Source organism: Alternaria viburni (genome assembly GCF_023758015.1).
Source record: "Alternaria viburni strain BMP 2772 chromosome Unknown scaffold_4, whole genome shotgun sequence".
NCBI lineage: Eukaryota > Fungi > Ascomycota > Dothideomycetes > Pleosporales > Pleosporaceae > Alternaria > Alternaria viburni.
In genome coordinates, this window is record NW_026055773.1 from 809391 (window position 1) to 823701 (window position 14311).

Sequence of the window (14311 nt, forward strand, 5' to 3'; positions counted from 1 at the left end):
CCACCATCTGCGCCTGGGAGAACTTTACTCCGTAAAGTCTAGTAGATACGGAAGTAGCTAGCCGTGGCTCTCGCGTCCGCTGATGTTGCGCCATGGGTCGGTGTCAAAAACAGGGAGACTCTGAGGTCTGCCGGGAGTGAACGGGTCGTCAAAGTTGTTGCGGCAGCTAGCCGGCTTCTCCCAAGCATTTGTGGAGTCGCGGAGGAACAGGCGCAATAGGTGCCGGGTACTAGCTTTGCCATCAACACCGCGGTATGCTGCACGGGCGTGCATGACGGTCAGGTTATGGAGAAACTGGATGTCGCCTTGTTCCCGGTCAACCTTCGTGCAGAAGCGCTTGGCTAGCTCTTCAACGGCGTGCATTGCGTGCAGCTGCTTCCGAGTGACCCTGGGCATGCTAGGGTCACGCGGGATGCTATCAGTACCAAGTAGTGGGGCCTTGACTAGCTGGCACATGGGTTTTCCCTTGGAGAAGAAGAGGGTAGGTCCTAATTCTAGGTAAGGCGCCCCATCCCTGAAGTTAATTAGCAAAACTTCGAGACATCAGATACGACAAAAGCCGTGCTTACTTTTGCTTTAGCTCGAAGGGCCAGTTTGGCTCGGCCATCGTCTCGAGCACTTCTGGGTCCTTTTCAAGAAGCTCGTTATAGATTCTTGGAAAGCTCGCAACGAACTGCTCGCCACCAGCGTCTGGTCCGCCGTCGTTGCGCACGTACAGAGCAATAACGTCGCCGGAGAAGCGATCACTGTGGAAATCCATCGCTGCAGTGATTTTGGACCCAGCGAGACCGAGGTTTTTGCAGTCGTCTGGAACTCTCTTCCTGGTGGCGTCGAGAACGTGACTCAGCGTTTGATTCGCATAGGCGTCTGTTGCTCTTTCTGGGCAGACGTAGGAGCATATGCCCGCAAAAGCAATTACGGCCTCTTCGTCATTGAGGTAAGCACTATCAAGACCCCGGAGTACGACCACGTTGGTGCCGTGGTGAAGCTCTTTGCTGATTGATGAGAGCTTACTAGCCAATTTGGGGCTGCCGAGATCAAAGGTTTTCTGATCTATCTTTGTCCGCGGAAGACCAGTGACTAAAGGTGTGAATCAGCATCGGCTCGTAGAAGAAGAACTGAGTAATTTGGTTTTGCACTCACGCTTGAACTTGATGATGGCCGCCCTCACATTCCGAATATCGCAGTCGGTAAGTTTGACTACGTACTCAGCTGGTTGGAGTCCATCACCTTGCCATACCATGGGCCCCGTTACTGCCGGTGGAAGTTGATCAGGAGAACTGAAATTGGACGAGGAGCTGCTGTGGAGACTGTCAAACGAGGACCTCGCGCTGAGTACCGGAGAAGTCATGTTCGATACGTCGATTGCAGTGTATTCCGCTCAGTGGTCAGGCTCAAAATGAACTAGTTATATTTCGTATTGATTCGATGTATGTGGCGTTGTAAATGTAAATGTAATGGCAGTTGTAGTGATGCGATTCAGGAGTGAGCCTGAGGTGGGCGTTCTTATACCTCATTCTCGATCAATGGGAATCTCTTGAAGACGTTTATCGCGTAATCGCACGCCGCCGTTGTCACGGTGTGTGAATTTAGAGCTGACGGAGCCGCACTTGCTAACGAGAGACTGACATTCGACTTTAGCTCGCCGGAACATTGGAACAGGGCCGAAAACCATTCCCGCTAGCATGGACGGTTCGAGTGGGTGGGTGACCATGTACCTATGTGTCTCCTCCCCGTCTTATCGTGATTCGTCACCTGATGCCCTCTACGCTAATGCCTGTCAGTCAGCCGCCATGACAGTGGGCAAATCCTCACTGAACCACCCTGCGACTCGGGTCTAACGCTCACGGGGGGAGGCAGCGGAACGCATCGAAGCTTCGCCACACGGGCGAAATTGGGTCTCCTGCCCTCCACCAACTTATCCACTGTGCTGAGGAGAGTTGCTTACTGGTAGGACGTTCTTCGGGAGTATCATGTGGGCCCATGGTTGCCACACAATCCACCGTAATGATCGTACTCAAAGTTCGCGTAGGCGGCATGCCGGTGGCAGAAAGCGAGGCGATGCGATGCGCAGATCCTCGGAACGTGGCTCTGATATTGACAGATGTTCGTGCCGCACATCGAACCTTCGACATGTGGATGCAATCCTTTCAAGCAGTCCGCCCGATGGAGAGCAAGGACTTTCCCTATTCCCATCAGCCCTATGCGGTCGAACCTATAATTGTCAGGGATTCCAAGTAGTCACTATCCGCCCAGCTCCTGCATATGCAGGTGAGTTGAAACGGACAGGCCTCATATCTTCATCAGATCTTATCTTCATCTTCCACTCGTGCGATGCAAGCATGTGATCAAGCATACTAATTTCTGATCTGAGACCTAATCCGCGATTTGCGATGGTGATGACAAGGATCCATGTACCTTATTATTGAGCCTTCGTCCTTCACCGTGCTTAAGGCACAGCCTACAATCCAACACAACCACTACCACTCACGACAGCGCCTGTGGCTCACCGGAATCCTCTGCAACAGGATGTCATGCCAGCGTAATGCTTGCAATATGGGCAGCAGCGGTCGAGGCCTCGGTGCAGCTCCAATGCGAGACGCCTCGGAACCGCCCATCTGCGACCACGTTGAGCTGCGCAGCTTTCAAGCATGTCAGGGTCTGCCGACATATGCGCTCTATTGGCTCAATAGGTAAAGATGCGCTGCCGAGCTTTCAGCTTACGAGGGTGGCTTCTTGCTATTGGCGTAGCCAGCATATACAGTGTTTCCACCCCTCCCATGCCAACACATCCTAGTGTCGCATCCGTTGGGCCCGGGGTTGCAGTAGTCGAATCCCGAGGGATGTTACCTACACCGTGTACGTATAGCAAACACTGCCGGTAATCGCGCTATGATCTGTCCACCTTTGATTGAGCGTATGGTGCGGCTATCCGCTGATAGCCAAGGCATCCATCGCTCTCACTCACTCACCATGTCTTCGATTCCCGGGAATTCTTAGGTTCATTAGATGGCTCCCGCATCGAGATCTAGCTCACCGCTAAGGACGACTTGACTTTGCCTGTTACGAATATGACACATCCGCTGCCGGGCCGTTCGCTTGTCACACGCAGGTAGTGAAGAGCTAGAGCGCTTGGAGAACAGCGTACTGCACTGTGCATGACTAGGTCGGCGTCTCTACTGTAGCCTCATGGCGTGCCTTGGTGAAGATATTGTGACTGCACATCGGTTTAGTGCCGAATGTTGTATGAGTGATCAGCTGGATCCACAGAGGCCTTCATAACGGGCGTACATATTGCATGAATATGCAGCTAGTCGGCCCATCATATGTTAGGGGGACTACGCAATCTGTAGCGCCTAGCTCGCTTCTGAATACAATACGATCGTTTGTACTCAGCCTTGCGGCGCGTCCCAGACTTGATCGCTTGCATCATGTCAAAAATCGAGCGGCTCGGCTATGACAGCTCATGGGAAGTCGGCAAGAGGCATGATACCGTTTTACAGACACGGGGCCCTGTAATCACACACGTGGGTCGTGTGGGGTCGGATCAATCTCTGTATCGGGCCTGCGTGTATTCCTCAAGGAATTTTCACCCTGCCAGTGCTGCGTTCGCAGGTGGCTTTCGTGCGACGGACGGACAGGGGAGCGTAAACGTCGTCGGGGCATTGATAGCGATCCAGACGTGGCGATACTTTCCGTGAGCACCTAAACCTCCAAATGCTATATTTGCGGTGTAAAGAAGGATCGCTGGGTTGATGCGTGCCTGTTCGCAGTGTCAGCTAAGCTGAGTATACTTGACGCCAGAACTGACCTTCTATGGTAGACTGTGTAATGGACGGCTTTCGAAATTGTTGCAATACACGTGAGCTTAGATGGTGTACTACTAAATTGCGGCACAGGCTGAAGAGGGAGTTCCGCCCATCCTCACTAGCGTGTAGTCGGTGAAGTAGAGGCATGTTCCGTGCTTGGAATGTGGCGCATGGGCCGGACAAGGTCGCCCAGCCCTGAGCATATATCTCTCGGTAATTCGTATGGGCCGGCTGTGAGCACTGGTGGTCAGCGCGTGACAGCAAACCATGGCCACTTTCAAAGCGCCTCGATATTGCGCATGAAAACCGAGTTTCTCTTTCGAAGGGATACTTTCCGTGCAGGATTTGGTACGATCGCCAGTATTTGTGGCGTTCAATGTAGCGGGCTCGAATGCTGAGCTCTTCGAATGCGTGATAGCTCCCATCTCCCCCGAGCTTATCCATGCTCCAGAATCTAGAGCATTCACCAACATCTATTGATGAGAAGCCGCGACTGCGACTATATAATTGAATCGTTGGTACTCATCGCTCCGGGAGATCGTGCCGCGCCCAGCGGATGAGATCCCGAAGGCACGTCGATGAGCTTGCGGGTCAGTACGGCAGGGCTTGCTCGCTTGAGGCTGTATGGGCATGGAGAAGAGCGCAGATGGCGACAGTGACGACATGGTGTTCCAATGGGGAGGTCTCGTCCATGGGGCCTGATCGGTGAGCGAAAGCTGGAGTGAAACACGAGGTGGGGACAGGGATGCCGGATCGAGACTTTTGCAATTTTCGTGATGCTTCATGGCTGCGCCCCTATGTGAAAGAGCTATCGACGATCCATGAGGAGTAGTTAGGTAGGATGTTAGGTTTCCTTACAGGTGTAGCGACCGCGCCCTTGCTCACTTTCGCTGCTAGCTCGTCGTTAGTGGCCAATGAGCTTCAAAGGGGGTCGAAATCATTTGCGTCTGCAGGGATGAGAGCACATGGCCTTTTCATGCACGTCACAAGCGCTACAAGCACTAGCTCCGGCGCACGCCCATAAATATTATCAGGATGGCCCCAACGCGCGAGCATTTCCAGTCTCAGAAATGGGAACGCCTGGTTCGGCTGTCTCTTCTCTACGACACGACACACGACACTCACCAGATGTCTTTCTCCGCACCTGCGCACCAATTTCTATGAGTGCAGTACCCAAAAAAGACTATCCGCATGAATTCTTGTCAGTGTTCGGTCTTTCCAATGAAGAGTTAGTGTCTGGCAGGACAGGACAGGGTACGTTATCGCTTGTATCTCATCAGCTGAAACAGTAGACCATGTTTATACTTTCTGAACGATCTATCACGCAAGCTGCTAGGGAGTGCGAGCCTGAGCCACTCCCAACATGGATTCGGATATTATACTTCTCTTTGGATATCACATTCGTTGCCTCGGGAGATCTGAGCCCATCTCGGCTTCATGTCGGCTTTGCAGCATGCAGAAGTACACACCCGGCACTGTGAATGTGGACCTGGGTCCAATATCTGAAGACCTGATGTGGGTATGCGTCGGTCTGGACCGCGATGGATCTTTCAAAAGGAATGAGGGGGTGTGAGGAACGACGAAGACTCCGGACGTACGGCAGATTTGGGTTAAGCTGGTGTAGGATCCAACTGCCCTGGACCCTACCAATCCCTCTGTACGCGTACGACTACTGTACCTAGGTGTGCATTCGATAGTCAGAACCAGTATGTTGGCATCGCGAAGTGCGTCTTGCTGTCGACAACCACACGGACCGAGATAAATCTCCCAAATACGACTTGGACAGGGAACAGGGACTCACAACTAGATAGCAAGGACAGATTAGTATCCAGACATGTAAGATGTAGCCTCACTGTCATTTATTCATTTCAGTACGATTACTCATAGATCTCCCTAAGGCGATTGAAAGCAATCACCACCTATCGTAGCTATTCCTATAGACTTGATAGGTGTTTGTTCTATGTCAGATGACGTCATATTCTGCCCAGGCTGGCTTCGAGCATCAAATATCTGTGCCGACCATCCAGCCGCAGTCGGCCCTGTAAATATTTGGATTCACCATACCTAGGTACTGCTGAAGTTGATCAACGCTCTACCTACCAACATTCGAGGATATAACGGAAATAACTATTGATTTTCAGCGTAGACGTCACTACCGCGTATGATGCAATGATGGAACTTCAAATATCTACCCACAAAACAAAAGCAACACAGATAGGCACAATACGCTGAACAAGAGTTAGACCGTAAAAACACCTTCAGCAAACTCCACAATGCCGCCATCAGGTCTCGCAATTCTCATCGGAGCCGGACCCGCTACTGTAAGTCGTCTTGCAGGCCCCGCACCGAACACACGCGTCTAATGAAACACGTCTAGGGAACAGGAATAGCACGCATCCTCTCATCACCCGCCCATGGCAACCTCGCCGTCGCACTCTTAGCCCGACGCCCCGAAAATCTCCAAAGCGTCATCTCTACAGTCCGCTCCGCCAACGAAAATGCGGTTCTCGAGGCCTTCCCAAGCGACACTTCGAAAGCATCTCTAGAGAAGGCATTTGCAGACATCAAAGCACACGAGAGCTTCAGGGGGCTGAACCTGAAGCTGGCGATATACAGTATCAAGCATTCAAGCAAGAAACCGTTCTTGGAAGAGACGAGGGAAGACTTTGAGGATAGCCTGGAGACCTATGTCGGAGGGGCGTTCACATTTGCGCAGGAGAGTTTGAAGAGATTCTTTGCGGATCATGGTGAGACGGGCTTGATGGATGGAGGGGAGAAGAAGGGCGTAAGCAGAATCGTTATAACTAGCTCGTTGCATGCAATACTAATTCTTGACAACAGACGCTTATCTTCACTGGCACGCTCGGCGCGCTTCGATGCAGTGCCCAGTTCGCTGCATATGGTGCTGGACGTGCCTCTGTCCGTCAATTAGCGCAGACACTGGCCCGTGAGATGAGCGAGAAGGGCGTGCACGTCGTACATACGATCGGTAATGGTGCGATTGCAGATGAAGACGGAGAAGATCAAAAGGTGGGCAAGAAGATGAGCGCCGATGCTGTTGGTGAGACGTATCTTTGGCTGCATCAACAGAAGCCTTGTTTGTGGACACATGAGCTGGACATGAGGCCCGCTTGTGAGAAGTTTTAGAGGTGTTACCAGAGCCCTTGCTTCTGCGATCCGCGGATTCTATGATAGAGGCAAGACCGACTGCATTTCATGATTGATAGAAAGGCTATAGAAATGTAGGAATATGCATGTCTGATCACCTGAGAAGGAATTGGGAACCAGAATCGGGTCACTCTCTGTCTTATATGTCTTACGTCCGTGACCAGTGCAGTCCCCAACCTGTGCGCTTAGAGATGCGATCATCCCAGACTCCTTGCATAATGTACTCGGGTTGTAGTTGGCCTCGGAGTGGTCCGCTGTTTGTTTCGTCGCCATCGTCTCGGACATAGTAGAGAGTGTGGTGTAGGGGTTGAAGCACAGCTTGCACGGATGAGTAACATCACTTGGGCATGTGTAGGTGAGCTCACTTGGCACGATGCCAATGTACCGTCAACGCAGCTATGCCAGACTATGGTGTATGGGCTGATGTATTGGGATAGTTATAATGTATATGTTCTATCAGTGAAACTGTCCGCCAGCAGTACCACTTTGGGGTGTGATATATCGTCAGCTTTGGCCCTTGCGACCCCTGAGCGCTTTGAGATCTGCAATTTGCTTCCGCGTCTTGATCCCCCTTAAACTTCTTCCTGTGGATGATGATGCATGTGTGATAACAGGTTTCGAAAGCCCAACCAGCCTCGCACATACATGACTGATGAACACCTTCCACCTGGTCTTCGCATACCGTGGTCTCCTCATAATGGTGAAGTCCGTCTCCCCTGCAACACGGTTATCTGCATATCGTAGTGAAATTGTAGTCTGGCTGAGCTGATGTGATGAGGGTATTGAATATCCAAGTCGCAGTCCTCTTGTCTGCACCAAACGTTCTCTGCACCAAATGTTCATCTCCACTTCGTAGCTTGTGAACCAGCCTGCAATAGCACAGACAGGACATACTTGGAGACCGGTCTTGTGTCGTGCGCGAACAGGAAGCCCAAGGTCTCACGGACCGAAACTGGTGAGCAAGAAGTCGACTTCTGGAAGTTCTTCCTCTTCGCGCGAGATTGAGCATTCTCATTTCTTGTACCTCATGCAAGGAAGAAACTGGATAGATGCGCTGCAATCTATTCTAGTAAAAAAATGAAATTCAGCCAGCTCCTAAAGATACCTAGGTAGGGAAGACTTCTATATTATGTACTTCTGACTATTGTTTAGTGTTTCCCTGAAATAGAGTGCTTGCATGAGCCAAAGAAACCAAGACTGTGAGTACTCTGAAGGGAGAAGAGATGGAAGAGTGAGGTGTGGGTCCACAACGGGGTTCTTCGGCACGGCCATGATGACGTTCCGCGCGGGCGCTGACGTTAATTCCATTGATCCAAGCTTGCCTAGCCAAAATCTGCGACAACACACCACAACATTGAGCAGCACAGCAGAGCGTGCTCGACAACCACCCATCCAACTAAATCACCCCCACAGATTTGGAAAAGATGGCGCCAGTAAACACACCCGTACCACAGGGAATTCCCTCGCCGCCACCTGTCCGAATTGCCGTCGACACGAACAACTCGCTGTGGGATCGGTTGAGCAATTGGGCTTCAGAGAACAAGGGTGTCGTGTACACGATTGCGGGTATAACACTGGTTGTCGGTGCTGGTGGGGCTGTCTACTACTTCTCCAATGATTCAAGAGACAGCGCGGCAGACACAGCGGCGACCAAGCGCAAGAGGCAACGCGAGCGCAAGCGCGCAAAGGAGAGGGCCGAGAAGGACTCAGCGCCAGAGAAGTCTGCAGAGTCTGGTAGGTCGATGCAGCTCTCTGACAAGGACGTCCACTGATGAGAAAATAGAGAAGAAGGCATCTGTAGCAGAAACAACCGAAGACAAGCTCCCAGAGGTTGACGAGAACAGCGTGGGCTCGCTCTCGGACGAGGTGCGACACATGTCCTGTAAAATCACCCTCAAGGGCGATGACTGACGATCCGTAGGACCGCAAAGACTATGCCGCAAAACTCAAGGCTGCAGGCAACAAGGCCTACGGGTCCAAGGACTACAACCGCGCCATCGACCTCTACGGCAAGGCCATCCTCTGCAAGCAAGACCCCGTCTTCTACTCGAACCGCGCCGCCTGCTACAATGCCATGTCTGAGTGGGACAAGGTCATTGAGGACACGACCGCCGCCATCAACCTCGACAACGAATACGTAAAGGCGCTGAACCGACGAGCGAACGCATACGAGCAGGTCGAGCGCAACAGCGAGGCCCTCCTCGACTACACTGCGAGCTGCATTATCGACGGCTTCCGCAACGAGAGCAGCGCACAGAGCGTCGAGCGTCTGCTTAAGAAGGTCGCCGATGCCAAGGGCAAGGCCATTCTCGCCTCCAAGGAGAAGAAGCTGCCCAGCCCAACTTTCGTCACAAACTACCTCCAGAGCTTCCGACCGAAGCCAACACCAGAGGGCCTCGAGGACGACGCCGAGCTTGATGAGGAGAGCGGAAAGGGCCAGTTGCGCAAGGGTCTGAAGGCCATGGCCACCAAGACCGGCGATGGATACACGGAAGCTGCGGCAGCTTTCGACCGCGCAGTCGAGCTCGGAGACCTTGGTGAGCACGAGGCTTTCGCGTATAACATGCGCGGAACCTTTAGCTACCTCAAAGGCGACAACGAAGACGCGCTCAAGGACATGGACAAGAGCATCGAGCTCCAGCCCACACTAACACAGAGCTTCATCAAGCGTGCGAGCATGCACCTCGAGCTCGCCAACCCGGAAGCTGCCGAAGCCGACTTCGCCGCCGCCCTCGAACAGAACTCCAGCGACCCCGACATTTTCTACCACCGCGCACAACTACACTTCATCAAGTCCGAGTTCGGCGAGGCCGCAAAGGACTACCAGAAGTCCATCGACCTCGACAAGGACTTCATCTTCTCGCACATCCAACTCGGTGTCACACAATACAAGATGGGCAGCATCGCCTCGTCAATGGCCACATTCCGCCGCTGCATGAAGAACTTCTCCCAGGTCCCCGACGTATACAACTACTACGGAGAACTACTGCTCGACCAGCAAAAGTACCAGGAAGCCATCGAGAAGTTCGATACCGCTGTCGAGATGGAGAAGACCAGCAAGCCCCTCGGCATGAACGTCCTGCCCCTCATCAACAAGGCGCTCGCGCTCTTCCAATGGAAGAACGACTTCGACGACGCCGAGAAGCTGTGCGAGAAGGCGCTCATCATCGACCCCGAATGCGACATCGCTGTCGCAACCATGGCACAGCTGCTGCTGCAACAAGGGAAGGTCACAGAGGCGCTCAAGTACTTTGAGCGTGCGGCCGAGCTGTCGAGGACAGAAGGCGAAATCGTCAACGCTCTCAGCTACGCCGAGGCAACCAGGACACAACTTGAGGTAAGCCACAGGATCCACACTTCACACCGAAGCAAATGCTAACTCTCGCTATTAGGTGCAAGAAAAGTACCCCAAGCTCGCTTCGAGACTAGGTGCCATGGGCGCGGCTGGCGGTGGCTTCGGCGGCATGCGATAAACACCCTACTTCCTTCCTTCCTTCGATCAAACCATGATACACACCTTTTCTCCATCCCCCTCTTCTACGCTCTTCTCACCCCTTTGTTCCAAAATGATGTATTTAGTATTGGGCACTCCGAGTGTGCGGAACTGCAGAAGTTTGGAAAGCTCCTCCATGAAATGAGTTGGCCGAAGGAGAAATGGAATATGCGTCAAAGAGAGTAACAACAATGGGCGTTTATTTTGATGCGATAGCTCTCCTGCTCCTGGTGGTTGTGTAGTTGTAAATGTATGAATGGTAGTTGATGTACGATGATTACTGTTACTGCACTCGAGACAAACGTGCTGTTCACTAGAGAAACGACATAGTTGATCTAACAAGATATATTGAGTGTACTTATACTACACTGGTATCAAAGCCTCATCCGTACATTTGCCCTCTATAAGCGGTCTATACGTTCACGGAACCTGTGCTATGCATATCCCGTCGTTCCAACAACGCCACCTCTATCCGTGTCATGACATGCTTGGTGACTTACTCCCCGCTCAACTGCAGAATAAGGGTGCTAGCGACGTCCAAGAAAGGAAAGGGACTAGTGACAATCTTCTCTCCCTCCTGTCGTCCCGCACCGACAAGCTCCGTCCGCTCTCGTAGGATATCCGTTCCTCCCTCGCGAAGCTTATTCGCCAGGTCCTCGGGTAGCGGTTCACCCTCACCCAGTCTGCGCCAAATGCCTTGTTCGTCGTCCCATCCGTCTTGGTGTGGGTTCTGGTGACTTGAGGAGAGTGCGAATGTGTCGAGGGAGGGGGTCGCTTTGATTTCGCGGACGAGGTTGGACACGAGACGTTCGTAGCCGGCGCATTTGAAGTCTACGACGAAGAAATCGCGGTCGATACTGTACAGTTGAATGGACATGTAGATCCAGACTGCTTCGTCGGGGTAGGGGTGTTCTTCGCTGATGGAGTTTGCACGCTCAGATGGAGTCAGGCCTTCTATGCCGTGACTGATACTTGATGCACTTGCGTTGGTGGAACTGCGCCTGCGAAGCCCCGAGGGGTCGTTGGCGAGATCGACACGCGACGAGTGCGTGGAAGACGGATGTGCGACACCGGGTGGGAACATGCCTTCTTTGCGGAAGCGGGCGTTGATGACCCATGGATCTTCTGGCACGTGGTAGCCCCAGTCGTTGGTGTGGTTGTAGTGCCTCTTCTGTCGACCTCTCGTCTCCTGCTCATTCGTGTCCTTGTTACGTACGGTAAGCGGCTCACGATGTGGTGAATTTACCCTAGCTCCCTGGTCTTCGTGCGATGAATGCGATGATATCGAATCTTGCGAATGGCTTCGCGATTTCGGCGGTGAGCGGTCATCAGGGTTCTGAGAAGTACTACGGCTGCGGGATCCGCTCCTGCCACCTGCTCGGCGTATTTTAGGTACTTCCCAATCGGCGCCCATGGCTTTCAGAGCCTTGAAAATAGCAAGCATAGCCTCTGCAGGCTGGTTCCTCGACCTTATACCGAACTGCCACTTGGTCGCTCGAGGCTTCTTGGCTGGCAGACTCGTCATAGGCTCGGGCTTGTTTCTGCCTGCTTCTGGCATCGTGCGGAAGTTTGGCTTCAGCCTTCTCGCTGAGATCTGCCTTTGTTCTTCAGTCTGTTCTGGAGTTGGTGGGAGACCATCATTGTCTTGGACCCTGCTGAGTGGTCTCGGGTGACCTTTCATGTAGGCTTTGTGGTATTCTGTGAGACTGCTTGGCAAGATAGCGACTGTGCTCACAGGACTTCTTATATTTGCGAGTTGGCTGCTGGCGTTCGATCCTTGACGTGCCCGTTCGTGTTCCGAGTTCGATGGCGGTATGAATTGGGGTCGAGAAGCAGCGTTCAAGGACTGAGGCCGGAATCGGTCCATATGACTGTCGTGCGTAGGAGGCGACATTTGATCCCATTCAGGACCCGTCAACAAGGCTAGAACCGATTGTTAGCCGCGTACAAGTTAACAGAGAGGGTGGCTTACGATTCTTCCGCATCATCTCGTTCTCGCGAACGATCAAGTAGGCATCCTTTATCGCACTAGGCTCATCGCGTGCCAATGCATCTTGCACGTCATGCTTTGCGTAACCCATAGTCTTGCCGAGCTTCGACACGACATTCTCGTGCAGCGCCTGTACACGAGGAGCATCGGCCGACGGCGCGAGTGCCTTAGGATCGATCGCCTTATTCGGATCCGCCCCACTGTCGAAGAAATCCTGGGCAGGTGGTTCGAGATACGGAGGCAGGTCTTTGGTGAACCAGGGATCTTGCCGTAGTTCGGGGATCGTGATGCGGTGTACGGGGTTGACCATCAACATCTTCCTGATCAAAGACGTAGCGCCCGGGGATAGATAGCTTGGGGTGCTGTACTGCCCAGCAGCGATCTTTTTGAACAGCGTCGGAATATACTCGTCGTCGAAGGGTAGTCGGCCCACTAGGAGAACGTAGAGGATGACACCACAACTCCAGACGTCGACTTCTGGACCCGCATACAACTTTCCGGATATAACTTCGGGCGCGGCGTAGTTTGGACTTCCGCAGCTCGTCTTGAGAAAGTTGCCGTCTGTCATGATGTTGCTCAGTCCGAAGTCGGCGATCTTGACGTTGCTGTCGTCATCGAGTAGGAGGTTCTCTGGCTTCAGATCTCGGTGGACGATCTTGTGTCTGTGGCAGTATTCGACGGCGCATACGATCTGCTGGAAGAACTTGCGGGCCTGGGCTTCCTGCAGCTTCCCGTGGTTGACGATGTAGTCGAACAGCTCACCACCGGCGTACTCGAGGACCATAATAATTTCCGTCGGCGTGGTTATGACGGTGTAGCTATGGACAATCAGTACATGAAGTTCACAAACATGCAAATAACCCACAGCTTGATGATATGAGGATGCCGTAACAGCTGCAAGTACTGGATCTCGCGCTCTATCCTGCCTGCCATGTCTCGAGTGACCAGGCGCTTGCGGTTTATGATCTTGAGCGCCACCTTCTGGCCGCTGACCTGGTGGGTGGCCAGTTTGACCTTACCGAACGAGCCCTCACCGAGTGTCCTGACTATGGTATACTGTCCGAGGCGCTGGTTCGCCTTGGAGTCCTTGCTCTTGCTCTCCTGCACGGCTGTACCGAGCGCAGTGGGCGGCGCGACGGCCTGGTCATTGGCCCTGGTGGTGCTTGCTGCGCCCGCTCCTCGCCGCTGGGCGGGCATGGAGATGGAGAGCTCCTCGAGGTCCTCGTTATCGATTGCGGCCGACATGGTGGGCGTGGTATGAATGCGACGGCGGTGGGAGAGTGGGGCGTGTCGTGCGTCGGAGCGCTGGCTGAAGCCTTAGCCGGGGTCTTTGGTGGTGGTCGTCGGCGGGGACTATACATGTAGGGTGAGCAGGTGTGCCGATGCAGGGCTGAGCCAAACGGGCGGGAGGCATCAGAAGCATGTGAAGACGGGCGCGCCTGTTGGGAGAGCTCATTTCCGCCCGTGCAACGGGTGACGGGGTCGACAAGGGAGGAGCTACTTACGTCACTGCTGTCTGCTGCTTTACAGCGGGGCGCGCAAGCCGTGGTTCTGGGGCTCGGTGCTGGGAGTCGACGGCGCTTGGCTCACTGCCCCGCTACGACGCGGCGAGGGCCACCATCAAGTGGGCGTGAGGCGAGGGAGGAGTTTGGTACACGATGGGCGTGCGGGCGGCGGCGGCGGCGTGCGACGGAGCGGTGGGAGGGTGCAGGCCGGTGACACGGGTTATCGATTGCGAGATGGCCGGCTGCAGTGGAGCGATGCTGTATGTAGCGGGGTGCGGCCTGGTGAGACACGGAGTGCGTCTGCGGTCGAGGGCGGAGGGTGGGAGGATTTGTACGCGGGCCAGGG

At 53.6% G+C, this 14311-nt stretch overlaps 4 protein-coding genes across 4 annotated transcripts; 2 read left to right on the forward strand and 2 right to left on the reverse strand.

Annotated features, from left to right (window-relative positions):
• Positions 1-57: 57 nt before the first annotated feature.
• Positions 58-1351, reverse strand: J4E79_002543 (uncharacterized protein; the record flags this gene model as incomplete). Its single annotated transcript, XM_049351441.1, has 3 exons — positions 58-514; positions 570-1080; positions 1144-1351. The coding sequence occupies 3 exons, from the start codon at positions 1349-1351 to the stop codon at positions 58-60; spliced, it is 1176 nt and encodes a 391-aa protein (XP_049214079.1).
• Positions 1352-6082: 4731 nt separating this feature from the next.
• J4E79_002544 (uncharacterized protein) lies at positions 6083-6956 on the forward strand (the record flags this gene model as incomplete). The annotated part of the gene is made up of 3 exons (XM_049351442.1): positions 6083-6130; positions 6187-6594; positions 6651-6956. The coding sequence occupies 3 exons, from the start codon at positions 6083-6085 to the stop codon at positions 6954-6956; spliced, it is 762 nt and encodes a 253-aa protein (XP_049214080.1).
• Positions 6957-8401: 1445 nt separating this feature from the next.
• Positions 8402-10450, forward strand: TOM70 (TOM (translocase of outer membrane) complex component; the record flags this gene model as incomplete). The annotated part of the gene is made up of 4 exons (XM_049351443.1): positions 8402-8711; positions 8761-8843; positions 8899-10314; positions 10370-10450. 4 exons carry the CDS (start codon positions 8402-8404, stop codon positions 10448-10450), a joined length of 1890 nt encoding a protein of 629 aa, XP_049214081.1.
• Positions 10451-10966: 516 nt separating this feature from the next.
• Positions 10967-13705, reverse strand: J4E79_002546 (uncharacterized protein; the record flags this gene model as incomplete). Its single annotated transcript, XM_049351444.1, has 3 exons — positions 10967-12393; positions 12443-13278; positions 13326-13705. The coding sequence occupies 3 exons, from the start codon at positions 13703-13705 to the stop codon at positions 10967-10969; spliced, it is 2643 nt and encodes an 880-aa protein (XP_049214082.1).
• Positions 13706-14311: the final 606 nt, after the last annotated feature.